The sequence below is a fragment of the Procambarus clarkii genome, chromosome 1, assembly GCF_040958095.1.
Source record: "Procambarus clarkii isolate CNS0578487 chromosome 1, FALCON_Pclarkii_2.0, whole genome shotgun sequence".
Taxonomy (NCBI): Eukaryota; Metazoa; Arthropoda; class Malacostraca; order Decapoda; family Cambaridae; genus Procambarus; species Procambarus clarkii.
In genome coordinates, this window is record NC_091150.1 from 29,265,069 (window position 1) to 29,289,043 (window position 23,975).

The window sequence follows — 23,975 nt, forward strand, 5'->3', positions numbered from 1 at the left end:
CAGTTATCTAGTTTGTAAATCTCCTCATGAACAAGTTAATGTTGTGAAGTCACACAGGAAACTTCAGATAAGTGTACGTAGATACAGTATTACTATGGTAAAGCCCATAGCTACAGAAAGATTAGCTTATATAATGGAAGACTTGTGATGATGCAACAACTCTTAACGCGTGAATGAGATCACTAGGCTTTAATTTTTTTTTTATTATTATATGAAATTATTATACTGAAATGTATGTGTTTAGTTAGATGTTAACTGACATGTGTTAGAATTTTTGTGTTGTTACCTCAAATGGAAAAATTATAAAACTAACTATATATATATATATATATATATATATATATATATATATATATATATATATATATATATATATATATATATATATATATATATATACATATATACATATATATATATATACATATATACACACACACACACACACACACACACACACACACACACACACACACACACACACACACACACACACACACACACACACACACACACACACATACACACACACACACACACATGAAAAGGAAATGTGTGAAACATTAAATGAAAAGTTCCAAAGTGTGTTTGTACAAAATGAAATCTTCAGAGAACCAGACACAATAAGAATTCCAGAGAACAACATAGAGCGGATAGAGGTGTCTAGAGATGAAGTGGAAAATATGCTAAAGGAGCTCGGGAGGAACAAAGCAGCTGGCCCAGATGGCGTTTCACCATGGGTTCTGAGAGAATGTGCATCTGAGCTCAGCATTCCACTTCACCTGATCTTTCAGGCATCCCTGTGTACAGGAATCGTAGCAGACGTGTGGAAACAGGCTAACATAGTTCCAATCTACAAAAGTGGCAGCAGGGAAGACCCCCTCAATTATAGACCTGTATCATTGACAAGTGTAATAGTGAAAGTATTGGAAAAGCTAATCAAAACTAAATGGGTAGAACACCTGGAGAGAAATGATATAATATCAGACAGACAGTATGGTTTTCGATCAGGAAGATCCTGTGTATCGAATTTACTCAGTTTCTATGATCGGGCCACAGAGATATTACAGGAAAGAGATGGCTGGGTTGACTGCATCTATCTGGACCTAAAAAAGGCTTTCGACAGAGTTCCACATAAGAGGTTGTTCTGGAAACTGGAAAATATTGGAGGGGTGACAGGTAAGCTTCTATCATGGATGAAAAATTTTCTGACTGATAGAAAAATGAGGGCAGTAATCAGAGGCAATGTATCGGAATGGAGAAATGTCACAAGTGGAGTACCACAGGGTTCAGTTCTTGCACCAGTGATGTTTATTGTGTACATAAATGATCTACCAGTTGGTATACAGAATTATATGAACATGTTTGCTGATGATGCTAAGATAATAGGAAGGATAAGAAATTTAGACGATTGTCATGCCCTTCAAGAAGACCTGGACAAAATAAGTATATGGAGCACCACTTGGCAAATGGAATTTAATGTTAATAAATGTCATGTTATGGAATGTGGAATAGGAGAACATAGACCCCACACAACCTATATATTATGTGAGAAATCTTTAAAGAATTCTGATAAAGAAAGAGATCTAGGAGTGGTTCTAGATAGAAAACTATCACCTGAGGACCACATAAAGAATATTGTGCAAGGAGCCTATGCAATGCTTTCTAACTTCAGAATTGCATTTAAATACATGGATGGCGATATACTAAAGAAATTGTTCATGACTTTTGTTAGGCCAAAGCTAGAATATGCAGCTGTTGTGTGGTGCCCATATCTTAAGAAGCACATCAACAAACTGGAAAAGGTGCAAAGACATGCTACTAAGTGGCTCCCAGAACTGAAGGGCAAGAGCTACGAGGAGAGGTTAGAAGCATTAAATATGCCAAAACTAGAAGACAGAAGAAAAAGAGGTGATATGATCACTACGTACAAAATAGTAACAGGAATTGATAAAATCGACAGGGAAGACTTCCTGAGACCTGGAACTTCAAGAACAAGAGGTCATAGATTTAAACTAGCTAAACACAGATGCCGAAGAAATATAAGAAAATTCACCTTCGCAAATAGAGTGGTAGACGGTTGGAACAAGTTAAGTGAGAAGGTGGTGGAGGCCAAGACCGTCAGTAGTTTCAAAGCGTTATATGACAAAGAGTGCTGGGAAGACGGGACACCACGAGCGTAGCTCTCATCCTGTAACTACACTTAGGTAATTACACTTAGGTAATTACACACACACACACATATACATACATATACATACATATACATACATACATACATACATACATACACATGATAGACAATATATACACATGATTAATCATTAATATTATATCAAAGTTGACAGACTTCCATGCATTTTGGTTATATAATTTTGTAGTACACTATTATCACTGGTACTGGTGATGTCCCCTGTTCCTGGAGGAGTCAAGGAGTTTGAGGGGTGGATATGGTTGTTCATTTGAGGCCACTGTAAAACACTTGGCATTATTTACAAATGGTTGCATTTGATTTATCTATTATTATTCTGATAATCATCATGTCAAGATTTATTTTATAAGACTTCAAATAATAAATTGATGCCTTTTAGAACCAGGTTTATTAGGATGAGGTGGTACAAGCCCACTTATAAATATTAATTATCTCTATATCGAAGAAAAATTGATACTGATGGAACATTTCCATAGATGCCATTTACAACTACAAATTTCTGCTTGTCATAAATAGATTAAAAATCAAATTGGCATCACCAGTTGAGAGTTAAGGCAGGTTTAAAAATATCTTTGCTTCCTTAGCAAAGATAGCTCATGTTATCAAGAATGGTAACATTTTAGTTAACCACATAACATGCATACTACTGTTCTGTCTTTATACAGCAGGTGTATTACTGTTGTGCACACAATAATGAATTAGCTTACCAAATATATTGCACATAGTTTAGTACCAATTTCTGAGCAAGGTCTCTTAGGTCATTTCCCGAGTCAGGGCTTCGTCCCTAGTAGAACATCACAATTTCATCAGGCTGCCAACCTGTGCCCCATTGGGATCAGTAACATGTGAAATAATTTAACCACCAAAATGACTGCATATTATGAAAAGGTTCCCAACCCTCCTATTGAGTTGCCTTCATCCAGAGCTGTTTCCGGATCTTCGCCTCTTTCTTCGATTGGTGAGCAGAATATGCTGTCTATTGATATTCATGTCTGGAGTTTTTAAGCACAGCAGTTCGTATGGAAAGCTAATGGTGGATCTTTTGGTCTTTCACCTGTGCACTTCTTTTATTATCAGTATGAAGATTCAAAGATGTTAAGAGTTTCTGCTCTTTGATATATCGAAAGTGTATGTTTGATGGTGGAATGAACTTTGTCCCCTGTTTTCCCCTCTCAGTTGAGGTCGCCATGGGGGCATAAGTTGACATAACCTGACAGGAATGTGATGTCCTTGGACACAGACCCCTGGCTAGTGATGCGACCAAGGGACCGCTTGGTAAGAATGTTTCATAAACTCGACACCCTATTTTCATCAAGTAAATTAATATATTATACTGGGTTATCATGAGTATCATTGCCAGTGGCTCAATGACCAGTCATTCCACATCCGCACTCAGATGTCTGCCTGGGAATTTATATTACTGAATAACTAATTGTGAAGTGCCAGCAATACTCAGTTGTATTATTCAGTGCATTACTGTATTGCATGAGTAACCAGTAAAATTGTATTTTTATTCTAATGTTTCCTAGTGGCTAATTTTCTTCCAAGAAAGTAATTATGTTGCAATAAATTTAATCACTGTGCTGTGCCGAGTTTGTGAAATTCCCCCTTGTGCGCATGAAATAAAGTGTTCCCAAAAATTCTTGTTTCTTCGTAAAATGATACACATTCAGGGAAGAGAATTTATGTGAAAATAAATACCAAATTCCAATTTGGTTGCGGGGACATGGACAAGGTGCGCTGTGATGTCATCAGGGGCTGGTCGCCCGTGCGTGACACGCCCAGACACGGTCGCGCGGGCCATTCAAGCCCCAGGTGTTGCCACAAATATATTTTAATTTATTTGTTGCTACCAAGCCAAACAAGTGAACAGAATTCCCCAAATAAAATTATCAAACTAGCATGATGTCGCCGCGCCGCCGTCTGTGCAACCACCCCCCTCCCTAGGAGGGGGAAGGGGGAGCCCTAGACCCTCCTCACCGGCAATCCAACCGGCAGTTCTTAGGCTTAATGTCAAAATATGCGAAAAACGCCGACTGGAGGGAGGGAGGGAGGGAGGGAGGGAGGGAGGGAGGGAGGGATGCTGGGGAACCTCCGAGACTCACCCAGAAAAATGGCGTTTCATTACATTCAGCGCTGGTTTTCTGGCATTGTTTTACCTCTGGCATGCTCTTGCACCTCCGGTGCCGACCTGGTCGTTGGTCTGGGTGGTTTATTTTCTTTCTTCTCCTCGGTTTATTATAATCCCTTCGGTTCTGGTGTTTTTTTGTTTTGTTTTGAGGTCTTTTGAGGTCTCCTCTTGGTGTTGACCTCTGGGGGTCGAATTGGGGAGTTTTGGGCTCTCCTCCAGCGCCCGGGTGTTTTCTGCCTCATTTGGTCCTAGTGGTAGGTTGTTCATTTGCTGCAGTCTCCTTTTCAGTCTGCTGTTTTCCGGAGGGGTCCTCGCGTTGCTGCTTGGTTAGTCAGGCCAGGGGCGTTTTATTTGTTGTTCAGTTGTGGCTCTTCACTGTTTTCCGCGCGTCTTGGCCTCTGGGGCCATGGACGCGTTTTGGTTTGCCCGGGTTCCCTTCCTTCCCTCCTTCCTGTTCTAGGGATCGGGTCTCTCGGGTCGTCAGCATGGTCCTTTAGTTTCGTCTGTGATCTTGTTTTTGTGTTAGGGCACGTGGTGTCCGCCTTCCGGATCCTACCCTCTTTTCCTTATCTTTGGTGAGGTAGTTCCAGGGAACCGATGGGGCTCCCCCCTAGAAAACCAGTGTTGAATGTAATGAAACGCCATTTTCTGGGCGAGTCTCGGAGGCTCCCTGGCATCCCTCCCTCCCTCCAGTCGGCGGTGTTTTTTGCATATTTTGACATCCAGTCTAAGAACTGCTGGTTGGATTGCCGGCGCGGAGGGTCTGGGGGTCCCCTTAACCCTCCCGGGTAGTAAGGGGGGATGGAGCACAGACAGCAGTGCGGCGACATGATGACAGTCATGCTAGTTTGATCATTTTGTTTGGGGAGTTCTGTCCACTCGTTCGGCTTTCTGTAGGAATATTTTCACCAGAATAGAGGTTTGTTTTGGGGCGCCAACCTTTCTGGGTGCATGTCCTGGTCGATGGCAGACATAGAATGCTCCCAACCACAGGGGGATTTCTATAGGCCATTGCTCCTCGTGCCTCTCTGAGAGGGCCAGGTTCTGGCTCGTGGTCCCCGGTAGGCAAGAACTCCAAGCTCTTTGACTGATGCCAGAAAGTTATACATAGCCATTCTGCCTCGATAGCTCCGGGAAGCCTCCGGGACTCACCCAGAAAATGGCGTTTCATTACATTCAATGCTGGTTTTTTGCTGTACTGTTTTGTCTTTTCTGATGGAATGTATTTCCTCACCCCATGAATATGGTGAATGGGATAATGATGATACCTCATTTTTTACCCAGTTAATATTTTTATCACAGTTTCTGTAAGTTACTGAATTAACAGTAATTAATTAAATGTTTTCCTAGTGTATACAAGGCTCAGGAACTAAGCTTCCGTAGTATATTCTAGAGAGCTCTAGGAATGGATATCATGGCTCTGTTGATAAATTTCCATGTTAGCTTAATATTTAGAAGTTAATGGAGGTTATTTCTGCTTTGTTTTTACAGAAGTTTTCATAGCTTTACTTTTAAAAGAGAGTATGCTAAAAATCCTGCATGTGATTAAACCTTTTGAAGGAATTGGGCATGATAATAGCATATATGTTATTAGTGGGCATGCTGGTGGTATGCATATCAGCGGACATGCTGATGGTATGCATATCAGTGGGCATGCTGATGGTATGCATATCAGCGGGCATGCTGATGGTATGCATATCGGTGGGCATGCTGATGGTATGCATATCGGTGGGCATGCTGATGGTATGCATATCAGTGGGCATGCTGATGGTATGCATATCAGTGGGCATGCTGATGTATGCATATCAATGGGCAAGTAGATGGTATGCATATCAGTGGGCATGCTGATGGTATGCATATTATTGGGCATGTTGATGGTATGCATATCAGTGGGCATGCTGTTGGTATGCATATTATTGGGCATGCTGATGGTATGCATATTATTGGGCATGTTGATGGTATGCATATCAGTGGGCATGCTGATGGTATGCATATTATTGGGCATGCTGATGGTATGCATATTATTGGGCATGTTGATGGTATGCATATCAGTGGGCATGCTGTTGGTTTACATTATATACTGTATGCATGATAATGGTATATAAGATATCAATGGACATGATTATAGTACCCATGATATTGGTGGGCATGATAATATTATACATACTATCTGTGGGTATGATAGTAGTATATATATATATATGTGTGAATGATAATAATACACATAATATCAGTGGGTATGATAATTGTATACATAATATCAGGTGCACAATAATAATAATAGTATGAACATGATTGTGGATGATATCACTAAGCATGACCATTGTATGCATGACATCACTAAGCATAATGATTGCATGCATGATCTCACTGGAGCATTATAGCATTGACCGTGCTGAACACCGAGTGTGATAACATTGGACATGATAATGCAAATTACTCTACTGATATTGCTTGCAGCTTATAACAGGATTCAAGAAATTTCATTCAGACATGGAGACATGCTTTCCATCATCTTCTTGCGTGTTGCATTTACAGTGTTATGTTCTGTACATTCATGCCTCCAATTTAATCAAATTTTCTAGCGGCTGCAGATGACTAACCTGCATGATACTTTTCAGGTATCAATTTGGGAAAACACATTGATGATATCTACGAGGGTATTACAGTGGCAGGAATTACCTGTCAGCCATACCGCAACTCTTACATCAAGACTACAGAGGTTACCTGCATGGTCGACAGTCCAGGAGTCAACGACTTCAAGGAGGGGCCCATTGTTGTCAAGGTAAGTGTGGGTATAGGCGTTAACAGTTTTTCATCTACATGGCGAGTTTTCCCTTCAGGATGATGTTGATATTAGATGACCATCCCTCCTCCCCCCCCTCCCCCCCTCCCCCCCTCCCCAGGCACGGTAACACTATGCTCTGAATCCACTTCACTAAAACCAGAAAATGAGTCATCTTCCTCTGACTCGTCGCCCAAAATATCCTCATACTCTAAATAAGCACAGGAACTGTGTGGTCATGGGTGGATTGTAGTAGACACTGGGCGAGGTGGCACGGGTGGGCGTGTAGGCCTCACCATGGGAGGAGGCTGTGTCTCATTTTCACTGTCGGTGCTACTATCATCGGTCAGTTGTGTATAGTGCTTATCATTGTCAGTCATCAAAATCACTTTCCTCACGATCAGAAAATAATTCACTAATTATTTGCTCTTGGGTAAGTGATTGCGTGGTGCGTGCCCGGGAAGCGTTTGGCCGTGCGCTTGCCATGGTCACTGCTGGGTAACTGGGGCCTCCCATGCGTTGGTAGCATGACCTGGATTTTTTTACAAAATGGCTGCTGTTTACCATAGCCCCTGGGCAGCGTATGGGAGCCCCCCTACCCCGCTGGCCATTCAAATCTTGCGCGGTACAAAAACATGTCATATGACATGTTGCGCAGTTTAAGGGTTAAAAACTTCATGCATAAATAAATATTATTGCATTTAATATGCATTTATTAATCCATATACAATTTTTGTAACAAAATGTGAATGTAATAATAAAAACGTAAGTGTAAATTTTTATTCATGTCCTGCAGCTCTCAAACATCAGAGCTTAGTCGTTTGTGGCTCTCACAGTAAGCAAGTATGGCCACCTCTGCTGTATACGCACGTCATATATAACACACTAGATTTTTGTGCACCATAAGAAACCACTAAACTACTGTTCTTTAGTTGAGGATAACTGCTGAACCTCGGGAAGTTATATCACATGCCTATCTTGCCTTATTGTGTTGGGGATGGAAGAAGGTTACAAGAGAGAGAGAGGAATGATAATTATGTTTCTCTACAGGTGGCACGGGAATATAGAGGAGAATCTTTGGAAAAATATCGTTTTGTTAATCCAGAGATAAAGGATCTTACACCAGACTCGGGACCAAGATCTGGTGGAACTCTTCTGCACATAATTGGTGAACACATGAATGCAGGCAGTCGTATTGAGGCCTTCATTAGTGCAAAACCATGCAAGATTCAAAGGTAAATTTTTTTTGTAATATTATTTGTTAATACACAAAAGGCAGTTTCTTAGGGAGAATTATGTACCTGTATTATTTCATTGTATACATTTCATTTATCTTTATCTTTCATTGTGGTATTTACAAAATTTGCACTACGAAGCTACTTGAATATAATAATTTTGATGAATTAGCAATGTAAATGAAGTAATTTTGAACAATCTGTAATATAAATTTTTCATCTGCAGCACAAATGCAACGGTGGCAACCTGTATCACTTCTGAGTCAAATGATCACCAGGAGGGAAAAATTGAAATGGTGTTTGATAATGGCCGTAGAAAACTAGAAGACAAATTTTTTACATATGTAAATGACCCAACAATCCTATCTGTCAAGTCTGGAAGAGCAGGCCAAGCAGGATTGGTAAGTACATTATTATATCCTAAGCTCACTTTAAAATGAACTAAAGTAAGGTAATGAATAAAATGGCAGTTCGTACTTTCAAATAAAAACATAATAAGGAATACTTTTAGAAATGCAGTCTGTCGAGGGTAAAGAATGATTGCATAAGTTGAAGAGTAATGTCAATAATAAGAAAACTCGCCTTATCACTGAAGTTATTTATATTTTTTCGGGGAAGGGGGGAGCCCCTTCGGCTCCCTAGAGCTTACTAGGCTGATATGCTTTTTTTTTTTTTTTTTTTTTTTTTTTTTTGAGAGATATACAAGAGTTGTTACATTCTTGTACAGCCACTAGTACGCGTAGCGTTTCGGGCAAGTCCTTAATCCTATGGTTCCTGGAATACGATCCCCTGCCGCGAAGAATCGTTTTTTCATCCAAGTACACATTTTACTGTTGCGTTAAACAGAGGCTACAGTTAAGGATTTGCGCCCAGTAAATCCTCCCCGGCCAGGATACGAACCCATGACATAGCGCTCGCGGAACGCTAGGCGAGTGTCTTACCACTTCACCACGGAGACTGCTAATGTCAGACTTTGGCATCAATCATGTGTATGGAGTTCAATGGGCCTACCGGGGACCACGAGCCAGAACCTGGCCCCCTCAAAAGAGGCAAGGGGATCAATGGCCTATAGAAACCCCCGTGTGGTTGGAAGCATTCTATGTCTGCCATTGACCGGGTCTGGCACCCAGAAAGGTAAGCATCCCAAAACAAACCCCTATTCTGGTGAAAATAATCCTGCCAAAAGCCAAACAAATGGAAAGAACTCCCCTAAACGAAACAAGCAAAGGATCGTGACGTCACACATCCTCACGCCGCTGTCTGCGCAACTCCCCCCCACTCCGCGGGAGGGGGAAGGAGGAGTCCCAGACCCCACACGCCGGCTATCCACCCTTTAGTTCTCGGGCTGATGCTAGAGGTGGAGGTCGTGTGCTTGGCTTCAGAGTTTTCAGCACTGTGCCTAGAGTGTGGTGGCTGTCTTCGAGGGGTGCGAGAGCCAGGAGTTATTCTACGGTACTCGGGCTGCATCCGCCTAGGGTTCTCATCCCTAAATGCCCAGTAAGTACTGCCCTTGGGGCTTGGGACTACCTTCCACAAGCTCCTTGGGACCTCCCTCTGCTAGGCCGTATTACTGCTCGGTTTTTCGGCCGCCTTTTGGGTGCTTGAGGGTTTTGTCTTCCTTGTTTACCTTAGGGTAAACCGGAAGAGGGAGCCGGTCGGCCGAGCGGACAGCACGCTGGACTTGTGATCCTGGGTTCGATCCTGGTTAATATAGTTTCTCTAATTTTTTTCTTATGAAATGATAAAGCTACCCATTTCATTATGTATGAGGTCAATTTTTTTTTATTGGAGTTAAAATTAACGTAGATATATGACTGAACCTAACCAACCCTACCTAACCTAACCTAACCTATCTTTATAGGTTAGGTTTGGTTAGGTAGCCGAAAAAGTTAGGTTAGGTTAGGTAGGTTAGGTAGTCGAAAAACAATTAATTCATGAAAACTTGGCTTATTAGGCAAATCGGGCCTTGCATAGTAGGCTGAGAAGTGCGTTCTGGCTACTAGGTACGACATATATATATATATATATATATATATATATATATATATATATATATATATATATATATATATATATATATAATATATATAATATATATATATATATATATATATATATATATATATATATATATATATATATATATATATATATATATATATATATATATATATATATAAAAAATATAAGAGGGAGAGAGGGAGAGATATGGAGAGAGGGAGATAGAGATGGAGATGATGATTTAATTATTTGTGTTGGGGGGGGGGGGAGGTGTGTCAGGCAGCCTGTGTTTGTATGTTCTGCTATGTTAGGCTGGTATCAAGGTGCATGTCTGACTATGTACTTCCTAAAGTCAAACTACTGACTCTCCCCTGGCCAGCACTTGACTTGACTGACACTTGACTTGACCTGACACTTGACTAATTTTTTGGTACCTATGTATTGCTAGGTTAACAGAGGCATTAGGTAATAGGAAACATTCCCAAATATTTCTGTCCTATCAGAGATTCCTGATTGCGAGTCAAGAACAAGCCCTAGTATACTACCAAGATCCTATAAACATGGAAAATATTAGAGGGACTGGCTTCAAATCAACACATGGAAATAATTTCTTAAGAGACTAGAAAGCTTAACAAAATGTACAAAATAGCCCCTTTGAAAAGTAGAGATTCATTAAGCATGCCAAGAGAAAATAATGTAAATAAAACCCAAGACCTTTTCAAAAGAATCTTGTTGACCTGATTGCCAAGAGGAGGCTTGGCCAGAGACTTGGCTGTGGTTACATTGATCCTTGGAACCACATCATGAAAACAAGGTAACCTGCTTGATACCTGCTTGATAGGGTTCTGGGAGTTCTTTTACTCCCCAAGCCCAGCCCGAGGCCAGGCTTGACTTGAGAGTTTGATCCACTAGGCTGTTGCTTGGAGCTGCCCGCAGGCCCACATAACCACCACAGCCCGGTTGGTCCGGCAATCCTTGGAGAAAACGATCTATTTTTCTCTTGAAGATGTCCACAGTTGTTCCCGCAATATTTCTTATGTTCGTTGGGAGGATGTTGAACAACCGCGGACCTCTGATGTTTTTACAGTGTTCTCTGATTATGCCTATGGCACCCCTGCTCTTCACTGGTTCTATTCTGCATTTTCTTCCATATCATTCACTCCAGTACGTTGTTATTTTACCTTGTAGATTTGGGACCTGGCCCTCCAGTATTTTCCATGTGTATATTATTTGGTATCTCTCTCGTCTCCTTTCTAGTGAGTACATTTGGAGAGCTTTGAGATGATCCCAATAATTTAGGTGCTTTGTTGTGTCTATGTATTCCGTATATGTTCTCTGTATTCCCTTTATTTCAGCATCTCAACCCAAAACACAAACTGATTATTTTGTCAAAAATTATGGTTGTGCCATGTGAACTCAAATTCACTTTTGAGTTCATGCTACATGGAGGTCTACTGTACATTAATGGTTTTATCATATAGAAATATATACAGTATGTATTTACCTATGAAATTATATTGGGTAAGTAATACTGGATTCACAATCTACTCTTAAAATCCGAAAATATAACATCCAGGGTTGTTGGATTATCAGCAAATACATTGCTGACTACAATGTAGTCAGCAATGTATTTGCTGAAATAATGTATTTAATTTTTATATCATCACTTTTTAAGATATTTATACGTGCTAAACTTTTTTTGAACGTGTGTGGGCATTGTATTGTTTTTTATTTTTTCAGCGCAATGGTCCCCGCGGCATTCTCTCTGGAGGAATCATTATCACAGTAGATGGCACAAATTTTGATGTTATTAGAGAACCCCAAATGTATGTTGAGGACGGCAATAAACAATTCAACAGTGTAAGTACAAAAATTACACTTTTCGAACTACAGATATTGTTTTGTACATATGTATACGTATTTGCAGTGATTTAAAATTATAATTGGTTAAACAAATATTACTGTGACATTCTGCCTAAATTCTAAATGATCAAATACTAAATGTGTAAGAGTGACTTGTGTTCCAAATTATAATTTTCCCTCTATCCTGTTAACATTTACAGTCGTGCGAAGTCAAAAACTCAACAAGGATGGAATGCAAGTCTCCCGCTATATCGCTTGGAGGAGGCGAACAGATAGACCATGAAAATGGGAAGAAGCTGAACTATGGCTTCATAATGGATAATGTTAAATCTGTTAGATTCCTGAACAAAGAAGAATCAAAAAACTCAAAAGATTCAAAGAAACCAACATTTTCACCTTTTCTTGTTTATCCTGATCCTGTTTACTTCGAATTTGAAGATACTGATCATGTTAGTGTCTAAAACTGTGTGAATTAATAAAATATTTATCACAGATGTGTATAAGAATTTTCAATTTATATACGTGCAAATGAATTCTAATCTGAAATCAGCATTATAGTTTTTATTTTTTTTATGTAATCATTTTATAATTTCAGGTTAAACAGTACAAGTCAGATTACCTTACAATCAATGGTAAGAATCTGGATCGAGCATCCCAGGAGATAGATGTAGAGGTTCTCATTGGTTCTGAATCTTGCAATGTGACTTCACTTTCACGATCACAACTAACATGTCGACCCCCAAAAGAACAACCTGAACCACTAAATAAGGATAACTTCCCACAAGTTGTGGTAAGTGCAATTCATTTTTTTTCTCTGAGCTTTTCCATAAGAAATTTTCATACACAGTAATAAAGCTATTCATTTCTGTGAGGTATCATTGTTAATTCTAAAAGTTTTCTTTTTTTTCAGGTTATTGTTGGTAGTAATCTCCGATACGAAATAGGGTACTTGAAGTATGCCGGCACCACGGATGTTGGGACGTTGTCCAAGCAGCTGATCATTGGGCTGTCTGTTGGTGCAGTGGTCTTAATTTTCATTCTGGTTGTCTGTCTCATAGTTTACCGGCAGAAAAGTAACCAGAACTCCCGGGTCCTTAAGAGTATGCAGGAGCAGATGGATGTTCTTGAACTTAGAGTTGCAGCTGAATGCAAAGAAGGTATGTGCTTTAGAATGATTTTCTTCATGAAATAATTTGACATTTCTTACATTATCAGAAGGGTTAAGGTTATTTCTGACTTGCCCAGTTTCATACTTTGACTAATGCCATCTGATTGCCGTGCAACAAAAAAATTAAACCAAATTACTGTAATATCCTTATAGTAAATAAACACTAAACCCACACTTCATTAAAGGGAAAGTGATGATTTTCAGTTGATCTACTTTTTCAATAACCTAATGTTTATTAGAGTTTAATAATGCTTAGTGTTTTCTGGGGGGTAGCCCTGTCGGCTTCCCGAAGTTATTCAGGCTGATATGTATCTGTTAGCTTTCTGGCATCAGTCAAAGTTCATGGAGTTTTTGACTACCACGGACTACGAGCCAGAATCTGGCCCCCCTCAGAGAGGCACAAGGTCAATTTTTGGTCAATAGAAACCCCATGTGGTTGGAAGCATTCTATGTCTGCCATCGACCGGGTCAGGCACCCAGAAAGATAGGCGCCCTAAAACAAACCCCTATTCTGGTGAAAACATTGCTACCAAAAGCCGAACGAGTGGACAGAACTCCCCAAACAAAAATTAGCAAACGAGCATGACGTCATCATGTTGCCACACCACTGTCTGCGCACCCCACCCTCCAGGAGGGGAAAGGGGGAGCCCCAAACCCGATGGTCTTCCTGCGGCTCCACCTCTTTCAGCAGATCGGTCCAGCCCGGTACGAGGCTGGTTTGTTCTTCTCCTTGAGTCTTCGCATCTGGAGTTTCTGACTAGAGTCTATCATCATTTGTATGGGTCGCATATGGCTTCGTTGTTGGTCTACCACCTGCATGCTTCGTCTCGGCAGCAGTATGAAGTTTTCTGGCAGTCCTTCTAGTTTTTTCTATCACTGCGTAGGTATACTTCGATCTCTGATAAGGTTGTCTTGTCCTTCCTTTTGTGGTTATTCCAGGACCGTCAACTTATTCCGAATACTGTCGCCTCATATCGTGCAGTGCTGGCGGAGCCGCTTCAGTTTGCATTCGGTGTTGATGTTACTTCTGCCATGTTCCACACGCTGTCTCGTGCGTCGTTCCACCTCTGGCCTGCTCATGGACCTCTTGAACCGTTCTACTCTTTGGACCTGGTGCTCTCTTTTCTCTCTTCTCCTTCGTTTGTAGTGGCCCCTTCAGTTTGGGATTGTTTTTCTAAGGTGCTCTTTCCATTGGCATTGGCCTTTGGGGGTCGGGTCGGGAAGCTTCATGCTCTCCTCTGGCACATGGGCTTCTGCTCCTTCGGTCCTGATGGGCTGTTTCTTTGGTTGCAGCCGTCTCCTTCTATTCTGGCTAAGAATGAGACTGCTGCTCTCCAGAGGGGTCCTTGGGTTGTTGATGCTTGGTTCGTCAGGCTGGGGATGCATCATGTGTTGTGTCCGGTTGTGGCACTCCACTGTCATTTGCGTGCCACAGCTTTGGTGGCCTGGGATGCTCTTTGGGTTGATCCTGTTTCCCTCCTTCCCTGTTCCTGGGCACGGGTCTCCTAAGTTCTCTGCAGGGTTATTAAATCTAGCCAGCCTGCAGTCTATCATCATGCCCACAACATACCTAAGTTTGCTGCTTTGGCTGCCGTCTTTGGCAACATGTCTTAGGTCAACATTCAGGCATGGGGTTTTTGGAGGTCGAAGACGGTCCTGGCCACTCGCTACTGTGTCCGGGTCCCTGGACCTGGTAGGGCCTGCGTTGCATTGGGTCGGCGGTTGCAGCCAGTTGTCTTGACTTCGCATTGAAGAGTGAGGACTGACTGCCTCTTGGGTATGTCCCTGTGTTTCTCTTGTCGTTGGGTAGTTCGCTCCAAGGAGCCGACGGGGCTCCCCCCAGAAAACCAGCGTTGAACGCAATAAAACTCCATTTTCTGGTTGAGACCCGCAGGCTCCCTGGCATCCTCCCTTCCTCCAGTTGGCGGTGTTTTTGCATGTTTTTGACATCCAGCCTAAGAACTGTTCCCTCCCAGGGAGGGGACGGTTGCTCAGACAGTGGCACGGCAATATGATGTCATACTCGTTCATTAATTTTCGTTTGGGGAGTTCTATCCACTCATTCAGCTTTCGGTAGCAATATTTTCTCTAGAATAGGGGTTTGTTTTGAGGCACCTATTTTTCTGGGTGCCAGACCCAATCGATTGCAGACATAAAATACTCCCAATCACATGGGGGGTTTCTATTGGCCATTGCTCCTGGTGCCTCTCTGAGGGGGCTAGGTTCTGGCTCGTGGTCCCCAGTAGGCAAGAACTCCATTCAGTTTGATGCCAGAAAGCTAATAGATACACATCAGCCTGGATAGCTCCAGAGAGCCTCCATGTCTCACCCAGAAAATGGCGTTTCATTACATTCAACGCTGATTTATTTATTTCAGTCACATTGTTGTGACTTCATCTGTTTAGTCATTTATGGAGGCTTTACAAAATGTGGAGTTGTGTACATTTACCATTACATCCAAGAAATTAGCTTCCTAATATAGAAGAAGATAATTGAAGACTGTATCTTCATATAGAATAATGTATTGTAATGGATTGGTGCTTTCTCCTGGTAGTGCCCTTCCCTTCTAAATATAGATATAAGATAGTTGATTGTTTGATTAACTTTGTCTATAGTGATTCCATAACTGAATTGTTTTAGTATGTAACTTGCATAATTGTAAATTTTTAGCATTTGCGGAGCTCCAGACGGAAATGACAGACTTAACAAGTGATCTGATTGGGGGTGGCATACCATTCCTGGAGTACCGCACATACGCCATGAAGATCCTCTTCCCCAACCTGGAGGAGACCACCGTGCTGCAGATGGACCGGCCAGATCTGGTGCGCAAGGAAAAGGGCCTCAAGCTCTTTGGCCAACTAATTATGAACAAAACTTTCTTATTACTGTTCATTCGCACACTAGAATCGAATAGATATTTCTCCATGAGAGACAGGTGGGTTGCCTTAAGTATCTGAAGAAATTTCAGACTTCTGTAATTTTGATTTTATCTTGCAAAAAATAAAGCTACAAAAGCTACATTTTCCATCTTCTCTAGTAATAGAGATACATCATACTTATTTATGAATATCATAAACTCCTTGTATGCTAAAAAAAAAAATCATGTATACATTTTAAAAAAAATATTGTTTTCCCCATAGAGTTAATGTTGCTGCTCTTATTATGGTGGCATTACAAGGTAAAATGGAATATTGTTCAGATATTCTGAAGACACTTTTGGCTGAACTTATAGAAAAATGTATTGAAGGAAAGATACACCCTAAACTTCTCTTTAGAAGGTAGGTAAAGTAACTACAGTACAATAATTTTATACAAGTTTTCTTTTTGTATGTTTAAATTTTGGATTAAATATCAACATAATGATGTTTTACTTCCCCATATAAATATTGAGTACAGTATGTGTTTTAAAATCTTTTATTTCCCATAAAAATAGAGAATGTGTTTTAAAATGATTTATTTCCTCAGAACGGAGAGTGTAGCCGAGAAAATGTTATCGTCGTGGTTCACGTTCCTGCTATACAAGTTCTTGAAAGAATGTGCAGGAGAACCACTCTACATGTTGTTCCGTGCCATCAAGCAGCAAGTGGACAAAGGTCCTGTGGATGCCGTCACCTCAGAAGCCAGATATTCCTTATCAGAAGAAAAACTTATTCGCCAGAGTATTGATTTTAAGGAAATGGTGAGTAAAAAATTTTTGTATTTGTTTAGATTGCACATTTTAATTTGTTATATTTGTCATTATTGTAGTTGTAGTAAAGAATTTTCTTGTCATATTTTTTGACTGAATGTTGTTACCTTACCATATATAATTGCACTTGCAGACTGTATATGTATCCATGTGCAACTTGTATGTGGGTGCGGTCGACGGACCTATGGAGAGTGGGGAGACCCCAGTTAAGGTCCTGGATTGTGACACAATCTCTCAGGTTAAAGAAAAATCCCTTGATGCCATATATCGGTCTTACCCATACTCTCAGCGACCTAGAAGGGAAGATCTAGACCTTGAGTGGCGCACAGGCACCTCAGGTAATTAATCAATATTAATTATGCATGAATTCAGCTGCATAATACTTCTGGAAATATGTTAATTAATATGGTAATATGTCCTCAATAATTTGAGGAAATACTTGCATAAAACTATATGAATAATTTTGAATATAGGCTTTATTTTACTATTACTCATTAACTTCCTTGTGCAAAATTGAACACAAAGGTATTAAACCTATATTATAAAGTAACAAGAAAATGTTTCAGGCCGCCTCATCCTGTACGATGAAGACACCACAACTCGGCCTGAGGGAGGCTGGAAGAAGCTGAACACTCTAGCTCACTACAATGTTCCAGATATGGCCCAATTAACCCTTATACCTAAACAATCTTCAATATATAATTACATGTCAATTCTTTCTGATAAGTCAGATAAATCACATCACAAGTATGAAACATTAAATATGAACAAATACACCTCTGCCAGTCCGCCCCTCTCGCGAGCCACATCGCCCCTTAACCACGATAATGAAGCGGGGGTTAAGGTAGGAGCAAAGGTCTGTTTCACCACAAGGCAGGTTAGAGCCAAATATTTTTGTTCTGTTTTGAGTGTTATTTTCTTTTGTATGATCATGCTTGCTCCTTTTGATAATGCTTAACAATTGTTCTTAATACGTTTTATGGTATGTAATGTGTGGATGTGGTGGTTGTTAGAATTTGAGCTTGAATAATTATGTATTATACTAACAGGAAGACATTAAAATCAGATGGGTTCAGTCTTGAACTGCTTGAGAGGAAGTTACAGTACAACTTACATATATTCCATCTTTTCCAACTACCATCAACAAATGTGAACGAAACATGCACCCATTTACTTACTTTCGCCCACATTCTCATCATTATCAATTTTCCCTTGGCCCCATTGTACACACACTAAGAACGTTACACCTCTCAGAGTAAAGTTAACAATTATCCAGCATATCATTTCTTTATTTTGTTGAGTTACCTTGAAGAGGGAATTAGTCATTCATTACACTGCTTATTGAATTTGTCCATTTTAGGAAATTAAGTTAAAAATTGTGGAGTGTGTAAATTGGCAAAATTAGAGCATCAGTATTAAAACTGTTGAATATGACATTCCTAGAAATGCACCACAAGGATTATTTGGAATAATAAGACACTTGCTTGAGGAAAAACAAGCAAAGGACAATTTTTTGTCTATAAACAATCCTCGCTTCCACAGACGTCCTAATGTTATCGACTGGATCAAATCATTCTGCAATCAGATTGCCGTACATATAATTCTATTAATTCCTGACAATTGACACTAGATTAATTCCCTCCACTCGTTGTGGCAGGTCTTCCACTCCCTCCACTCGTTGTGGCAGGTCCTCCACTCCCTCCACTCATTATGGCAGGTCCTCCACTCCCTCCACTCATTGTGGGAGGTCCTCCACTCCCTCCACTCGTTGTGGCAGGTCCTCCACTCCCTCCATTCGTTGCGGCAGGTCCTCCACTCGTTGTGGCAGGTCTTCCACTCCCTTCACTCGTTGTGGCAGGTCCTTCACTCCCTCCACTCGGTGTGGCAGGTCCTCCACTCCCTCCACTCGTTGTGGCAGGTCTTCCACTCCCTTCACTCGTTATGGCAGGTCCTCCACACCCTTCACTCGTTGTGGCAGGTCCTCCACACCCTTCACTCGTTGTGGCAGGTCCTTCACTCCCTCCACTCGTTGTGGCAGGTCCTTCACTCCCTCCACGCGGTGTGGCAGGTCCTCCACTCCCTTCACTCGTTATGGCAGGTCCTCCACACCCTCCACTAGTTGTGGCAGGTCCTCCACTCCCTCCACTCGTTGTGGCAGGTCCTCCACTCCCTTCACTCGTTATGGCAGGTCCTCCACACCCTCCACTAGTTGTGGCAGGTCCTCCACACCCTCCACTAGTTATGGCAGGTCCTCCACACCCTCCACTAGTTGTGGCAGGTCCTCCACACCCTCCACTAGTTGTGGCAGGTCCTCCACACCCTCCACTCGTTATGGCAGGTCCTCCACACCCTCCACTAGTTGTGGCAGGTCCTCCACACCCTCCACTAGTTGTGGCAGGTCCTCCACACCCTCCACTCGTTATGGCAGGTCCTCCACACCCTCCACTAGTTGTGGCAGGTCCTCCACACCCTCCACTCGTTGTGGCAGGTCATTCACTCCCTCCACTCGTTGTGGCAGGTCCTCCACTCCCTCCACTCATTGTGGCAGGTCCTTCACTCCCTCCACTCGTTGTGGCAGGTCCTTCACTCCCTCCACTCGTTGTGGCAGGTCCTCCACTCCCTCCACTCGTTGTGGCAGGTCCTCCACTCCCTCCACTCGTTGTGGCAGGTCCTCCACTCCCTCCACTCGTTGTGGCAGGTCCTCCACTCCCTCCACTCGTTGTGGCAGGTCCTCCACTCCCTCCACTCGTTGTGGCAGGTCCTCCACTCCCTCCACTCGTTGTGGCAGGTCCTCCACTCCCTCCACTCGTTGTGGCAGGTCCTCCACTCCCTCCACTCGTTGTGGCAGGTCCTTCACTCCCTCCACTCGTTGTGGCAGGTCCTTCACTCCCTCCACCCTCCATTAAATATATGAACAGGCATTACATGATGATGATGATAAATTATAAACACTATTTCCCTGTTTCGTGCAAGTAGCATCCATTGTTCTAGTAGGGGGCATTCATGTCCATTGTGAATGTTGACTCAATGTGGTTCTTGATGGTTTATTCAATGAGAAGCTTATGACAATAATTTTGCAATCAGTTTTTTCTTCCCAATTATGAAACTAATGAGGAGTAAATAGGGTAAGAGTAATTTCTTGTACTTCTTCATCTTTAAAGTTTTAAATTTTAGTTTTTCTTCTATGAGAAAGCTCAAATTGCACTTGTTTGTTTGTGATGTACTATAGTATACATTTTTTTGTTGGTTACGTTTTGCAACTATTTCAGCTTACAGCATGTCTTACATATGCATAGAAAATATATTTCATTATTTATGATTTGAAAGCTCTTCATTTTATAATTTATTTTAATTTAACTTTTTATTATTTTGTATTGGTACCTAACCTGCACTTGTGAAATATTATATAAAATAACCATATGGGCATTAAAGTTCAGGCAAATGCACTAGAAGCTAAATTAAAATGGTGCAGGATATAATACTTGGAAAGGTACATCACAATATGTGATAATTAATGATAGGAGGGAGGTGTTTAATGCAGGATGTATAGAACTGATCACTCAATCATGAAGGCATAGTCACGTCTTAACCCAGGGGTAGCCATCACCCTCCCCACTCAAAGGGATACTTAACCATGAATTAATTAATCTCTCTCTGTCTCCTTGTCTCATCTTTTTCTTATCTTTTCTCATTTCATTCTCTCTGGTTTTAAAATGTTCTTAACAATAAAAACTGCTGTTCTCTTTGGAATTTCATAGAATCTTTTGCTTTACTAATGGTATGCATATTAAAAAAAATTCAAAGTTCAGTATTTAGTAAGATTTCTGTACAATTGAATGCTTGTTAATAGATTGTTATTGATAGATGTTGTCATAACTATTGTTTTTCTGTACTTTGAACTTATCCATGAAACTCACAATAAATGTCAAGAAATAATTTTTGCTGCCGAATATAATAAAACATTAAAGGAAGTGTTTCACAATGTTGAAGTTTGTGTTTCTGTTCAGGTGTGGCACTTGGTTCGCCAACAAGAATCGGAGCAGCGTGAAGGAGAGCGCACAAATAAAATGGTGTCCGAGATCTACCTCACACGCCTGCTCTCCACAAAGCTCACACTACAAAAGTTCGTTGATGATCTCTTCGAGACTATATTTAGCACTGCACATCGTGGCTCTGCTCTACCCCTAGCGATCAAGTATATGTTTGACTTTCTTGATGACCAGGCATTACAGCATGGCATCACAGACCCAGAGGTGAGGCACTAGCCATATGCTGTCATATTGGCACATTAACATATAAAATAAATATATATATATAATATTCCTATTTTGACAATTTCAATATGCTGCCATGTTTATCATTTCTAAATGATTATATCTATGCTGTCAGTTGGCTTATAATGAGTTTCATAGTAATACTTGCAGTAATGTAAAATTACCTTAAAATAAGTGTTTAATGGTCCACTCTCTTTTCAGGTGGTCCATACTTGGAAGAGCAATAGTCTGCCTCTCAGGTTCTGGGTTAACCTCATAAAGAATCCCAACTTCGTTTTTGACATTCACAAGTCCAATATTGTGGATGCATGTTTATCTGTAGTAGCTCAGACATTCATGGATTCCTGCTCTACATCTGATCATAGATTAGGTATGTTGGTATAATATTAAAGTTCTGTGTATGAAGGAATACTGTATATGCTGACATGCACCGTATTTATTTTCCATATACGTCACTCATACAGATTTTTATCAATACAGCACCACTGATTATGATGTCTTTGTTTTTCAGGTAAAGATTCTCCAAGTTCCAAATTGCTATATGCCAAAGACATCCCCATCTACAAGGAATGGGTAGAGCGGTACTATGCTGATATTAAGATCATGCAACCCATCTCTGATCAAGACATGAATGCGATGCTAGCCGAAGAGTCCCGGGTAAGTCCAGTAAGTAAATATAGGGCTCAGGAATCCCACACGCATCACTGTTCTAGTACTTAAGTATTACATTTTTCAACTTAACCAGGGCTATGAAGGGATTAAATTGCGTTCACTCAGTGCTTGCAATTGACTTGCTTCTCTTGCATTCTTTGTAATAAGTACAGGGCAAGGTCTAGTTCAATAAAATTCATGCTTGTGCCTCAAATTTCTAGTTAAATTTGCTTTGCATATAATATTTAATTATTGGTTTTTGTTAAAGCCATGAAAGCAATAACCATCATGCCTTGGTTTTGACATTTTTATTATAAGAACATTGATCATAACAATATGTAACTACTTTCAAATGGCTGACATGGTGTGGCTATAGGCGTCTGTGCCTGAAGTTCCAGGTTAACTGTGTGAAGGTTAATGGTACTTTTTATGCACCATGTGATGATACAAGTAAGAATGAAAAAATACATATATTGTAACATTGTAATTTAAAGAGATAGGTTTATATAAAGGAGCTATGGAGCAATTGTGATGGATGAGTTGAATGGATGAGAGGTATTTTTTGTTTTATTATTTAATATATCTAATCTTCTTTTACTATATTACTTGCACTGTTTTCTTTGGGCTGATGCCTCCCCACCCCATGAAAGGAAGGAACAGGGTAACAATACTTTGTATACTATGTATGATTTAATTGGAATAGTGGTAATGAAACCAGAAAAACTAATTAATACCTTTGTTTAGTGTTATGGACGTTTAGAATATGATGAATGTCATTTGACTGAAAGATTTGTCCAATACTGTACAGTATAAGGATGTTATATAGCATCAACAGCTATTTGAAGCACAAGGATATACTGTACATAGTGGTGATGATGATATTAAGTTTCTAACAATTCTGATACCAATGCCGATTTTTTTTTTATAATGAAGAATTAGAGAAGCAAGGTTAGCCTTGGATCTGGGATTTGTACTGGCACAAGTTCTTAGGAGACAAGTGCAAGTTAATGTTTTTAAAGGTGTTTAATTTTAAAGGAATTAGTGAGAAAACAGAAAGTGATAAATATTTTGAAGGCGAGCAGGTTTAATGTGCTAGTTTTATGCAAGACAACACTGAAATTGATAATGAAGAAACAGAATAGAGTAAATATTATAAGAAAAGGAGTGAGAAGATAAAGGGATTAAAGAAAGAATGTGCCTGTTAATGAATGATTGGTAAAGGTGAAATATGTTAGTTTTGCTAGTGTGAGAAGAGTGCTAGGTAGATATCAGAAGATATATTCACTGCAGAGTTGGGTGCAGATGCTAAAATTTGGGAACCTGGAAGTGTGAGAGATTTATGTAGAAATTTTTGAATTCAGTTAAGTGAAGGAAATGGAAAGAGTGGATGATCTTATGGTATTACTGTATAAACATAAGTATGAGTATGGCAGTTAAAAATAATAGTATGTTTAATGTGTTAAATCTAATGGGGAAAATATACATATGATGTACTGTATTGTGATTGAACGAGTACAGAAAATAGGCGATTCTGATGAACACGGCGGATTCTTGAGTTGAGGTAGGTGTGCATCATATTTGCAATGAAAAAAGTAGTGGAAAAGGGTGTGTGAGAAAGTTGTAAGGTCTTCATTGCCTTCATTCATGTGAGAAAAGTGTGCAATAAAATATACCAGGTGGACTAGAGGGTTGTGACCATTAATTGAGTTGATGAGCCAATGTCAAATGCAATGAAGACTTTTTTATGAAGAAAACAGAACATGTGTAAGACTCAGTGGTGGAATAAGTTACTGGTCTTGTATGTATACCAGGGTTGTGTAGTGGCCACATAGATGTTTATTATTTAAGTGCATTGGGCCATGTGGGAGGTCAGAGTAAGTATAAGAGAACTATAAGAAGTAAGTACATGATACAAATATCAGTAAATAAAGCTTAAAATGTGATGCATACAGATGTAGTTCTTTGAA

General features: G+C 40.4%; 1 protein-coding gene across 4 annotated transcripts in view; it reads left to right on the forward strand.

Annotated features, from left to right (window-relative positions):
* Nucleotides 1-23,975, forward strand: part of PlexA (plexin A) — a 418,994-nt gene that overhangs the window by 379,249 nt on the left and 15,770 nt on the right. Inside the window, exons 11-25 of one of the 4 annotated variants that reach the window (XM_069324085.1) lie at nt 6,965-7,128; nt 8,179-8,363; nt 8,590-8,764; nt 12,105-12,224; nt 12,428-12,676; nt 12,823-13,017; nt 13,138-13,384; nt 16,066-16,330; nt 16,536-16,673; nt 16,861-17,074; nt 17,217-17,421; nt 17,650-17,939; nt 21,091-21,336; nt 21,559-21,727; nt 21,869-22,023. In XM_069324085.1, the coding sequence (XP_069180186.1) occupies nt 6,965-7,128; nt 8,179-8,363; nt 8,590-8,764; nt 12,105-12,224; nt 12,428-12,676; nt 12,823-13,017; nt 13,138-13,384; nt 16,066-16,330; nt 16,536-16,673; nt 16,861-17,074; nt 17,217-17,421; nt 17,650-17,939; nt 21,091-21,336; nt 21,559-21,727; nt 21,869-22,023 (3,017 nt within the window). The remainder of the gene's footprint in view (nt 1-6,964; nt 7,129-8,178; nt 8,364-8,589; nt 8,765-12,104; nt 12,225-12,427; nt 12,677-12,822; nt 13,018-13,137; nt 13,385-16,065; nt 16,331-16,535; nt 16,674-16,860; nt 17,075-17,216; nt 17,422-17,649; nt 17,940-21,090; nt 21,337-21,558; nt 21,728-21,868; nt 22,024-23,975) is intronic. The other 3 variants (XM_069323905.1, XM_069324026.1, XM_069323965.1) reach the window with 3 other exon arrangements.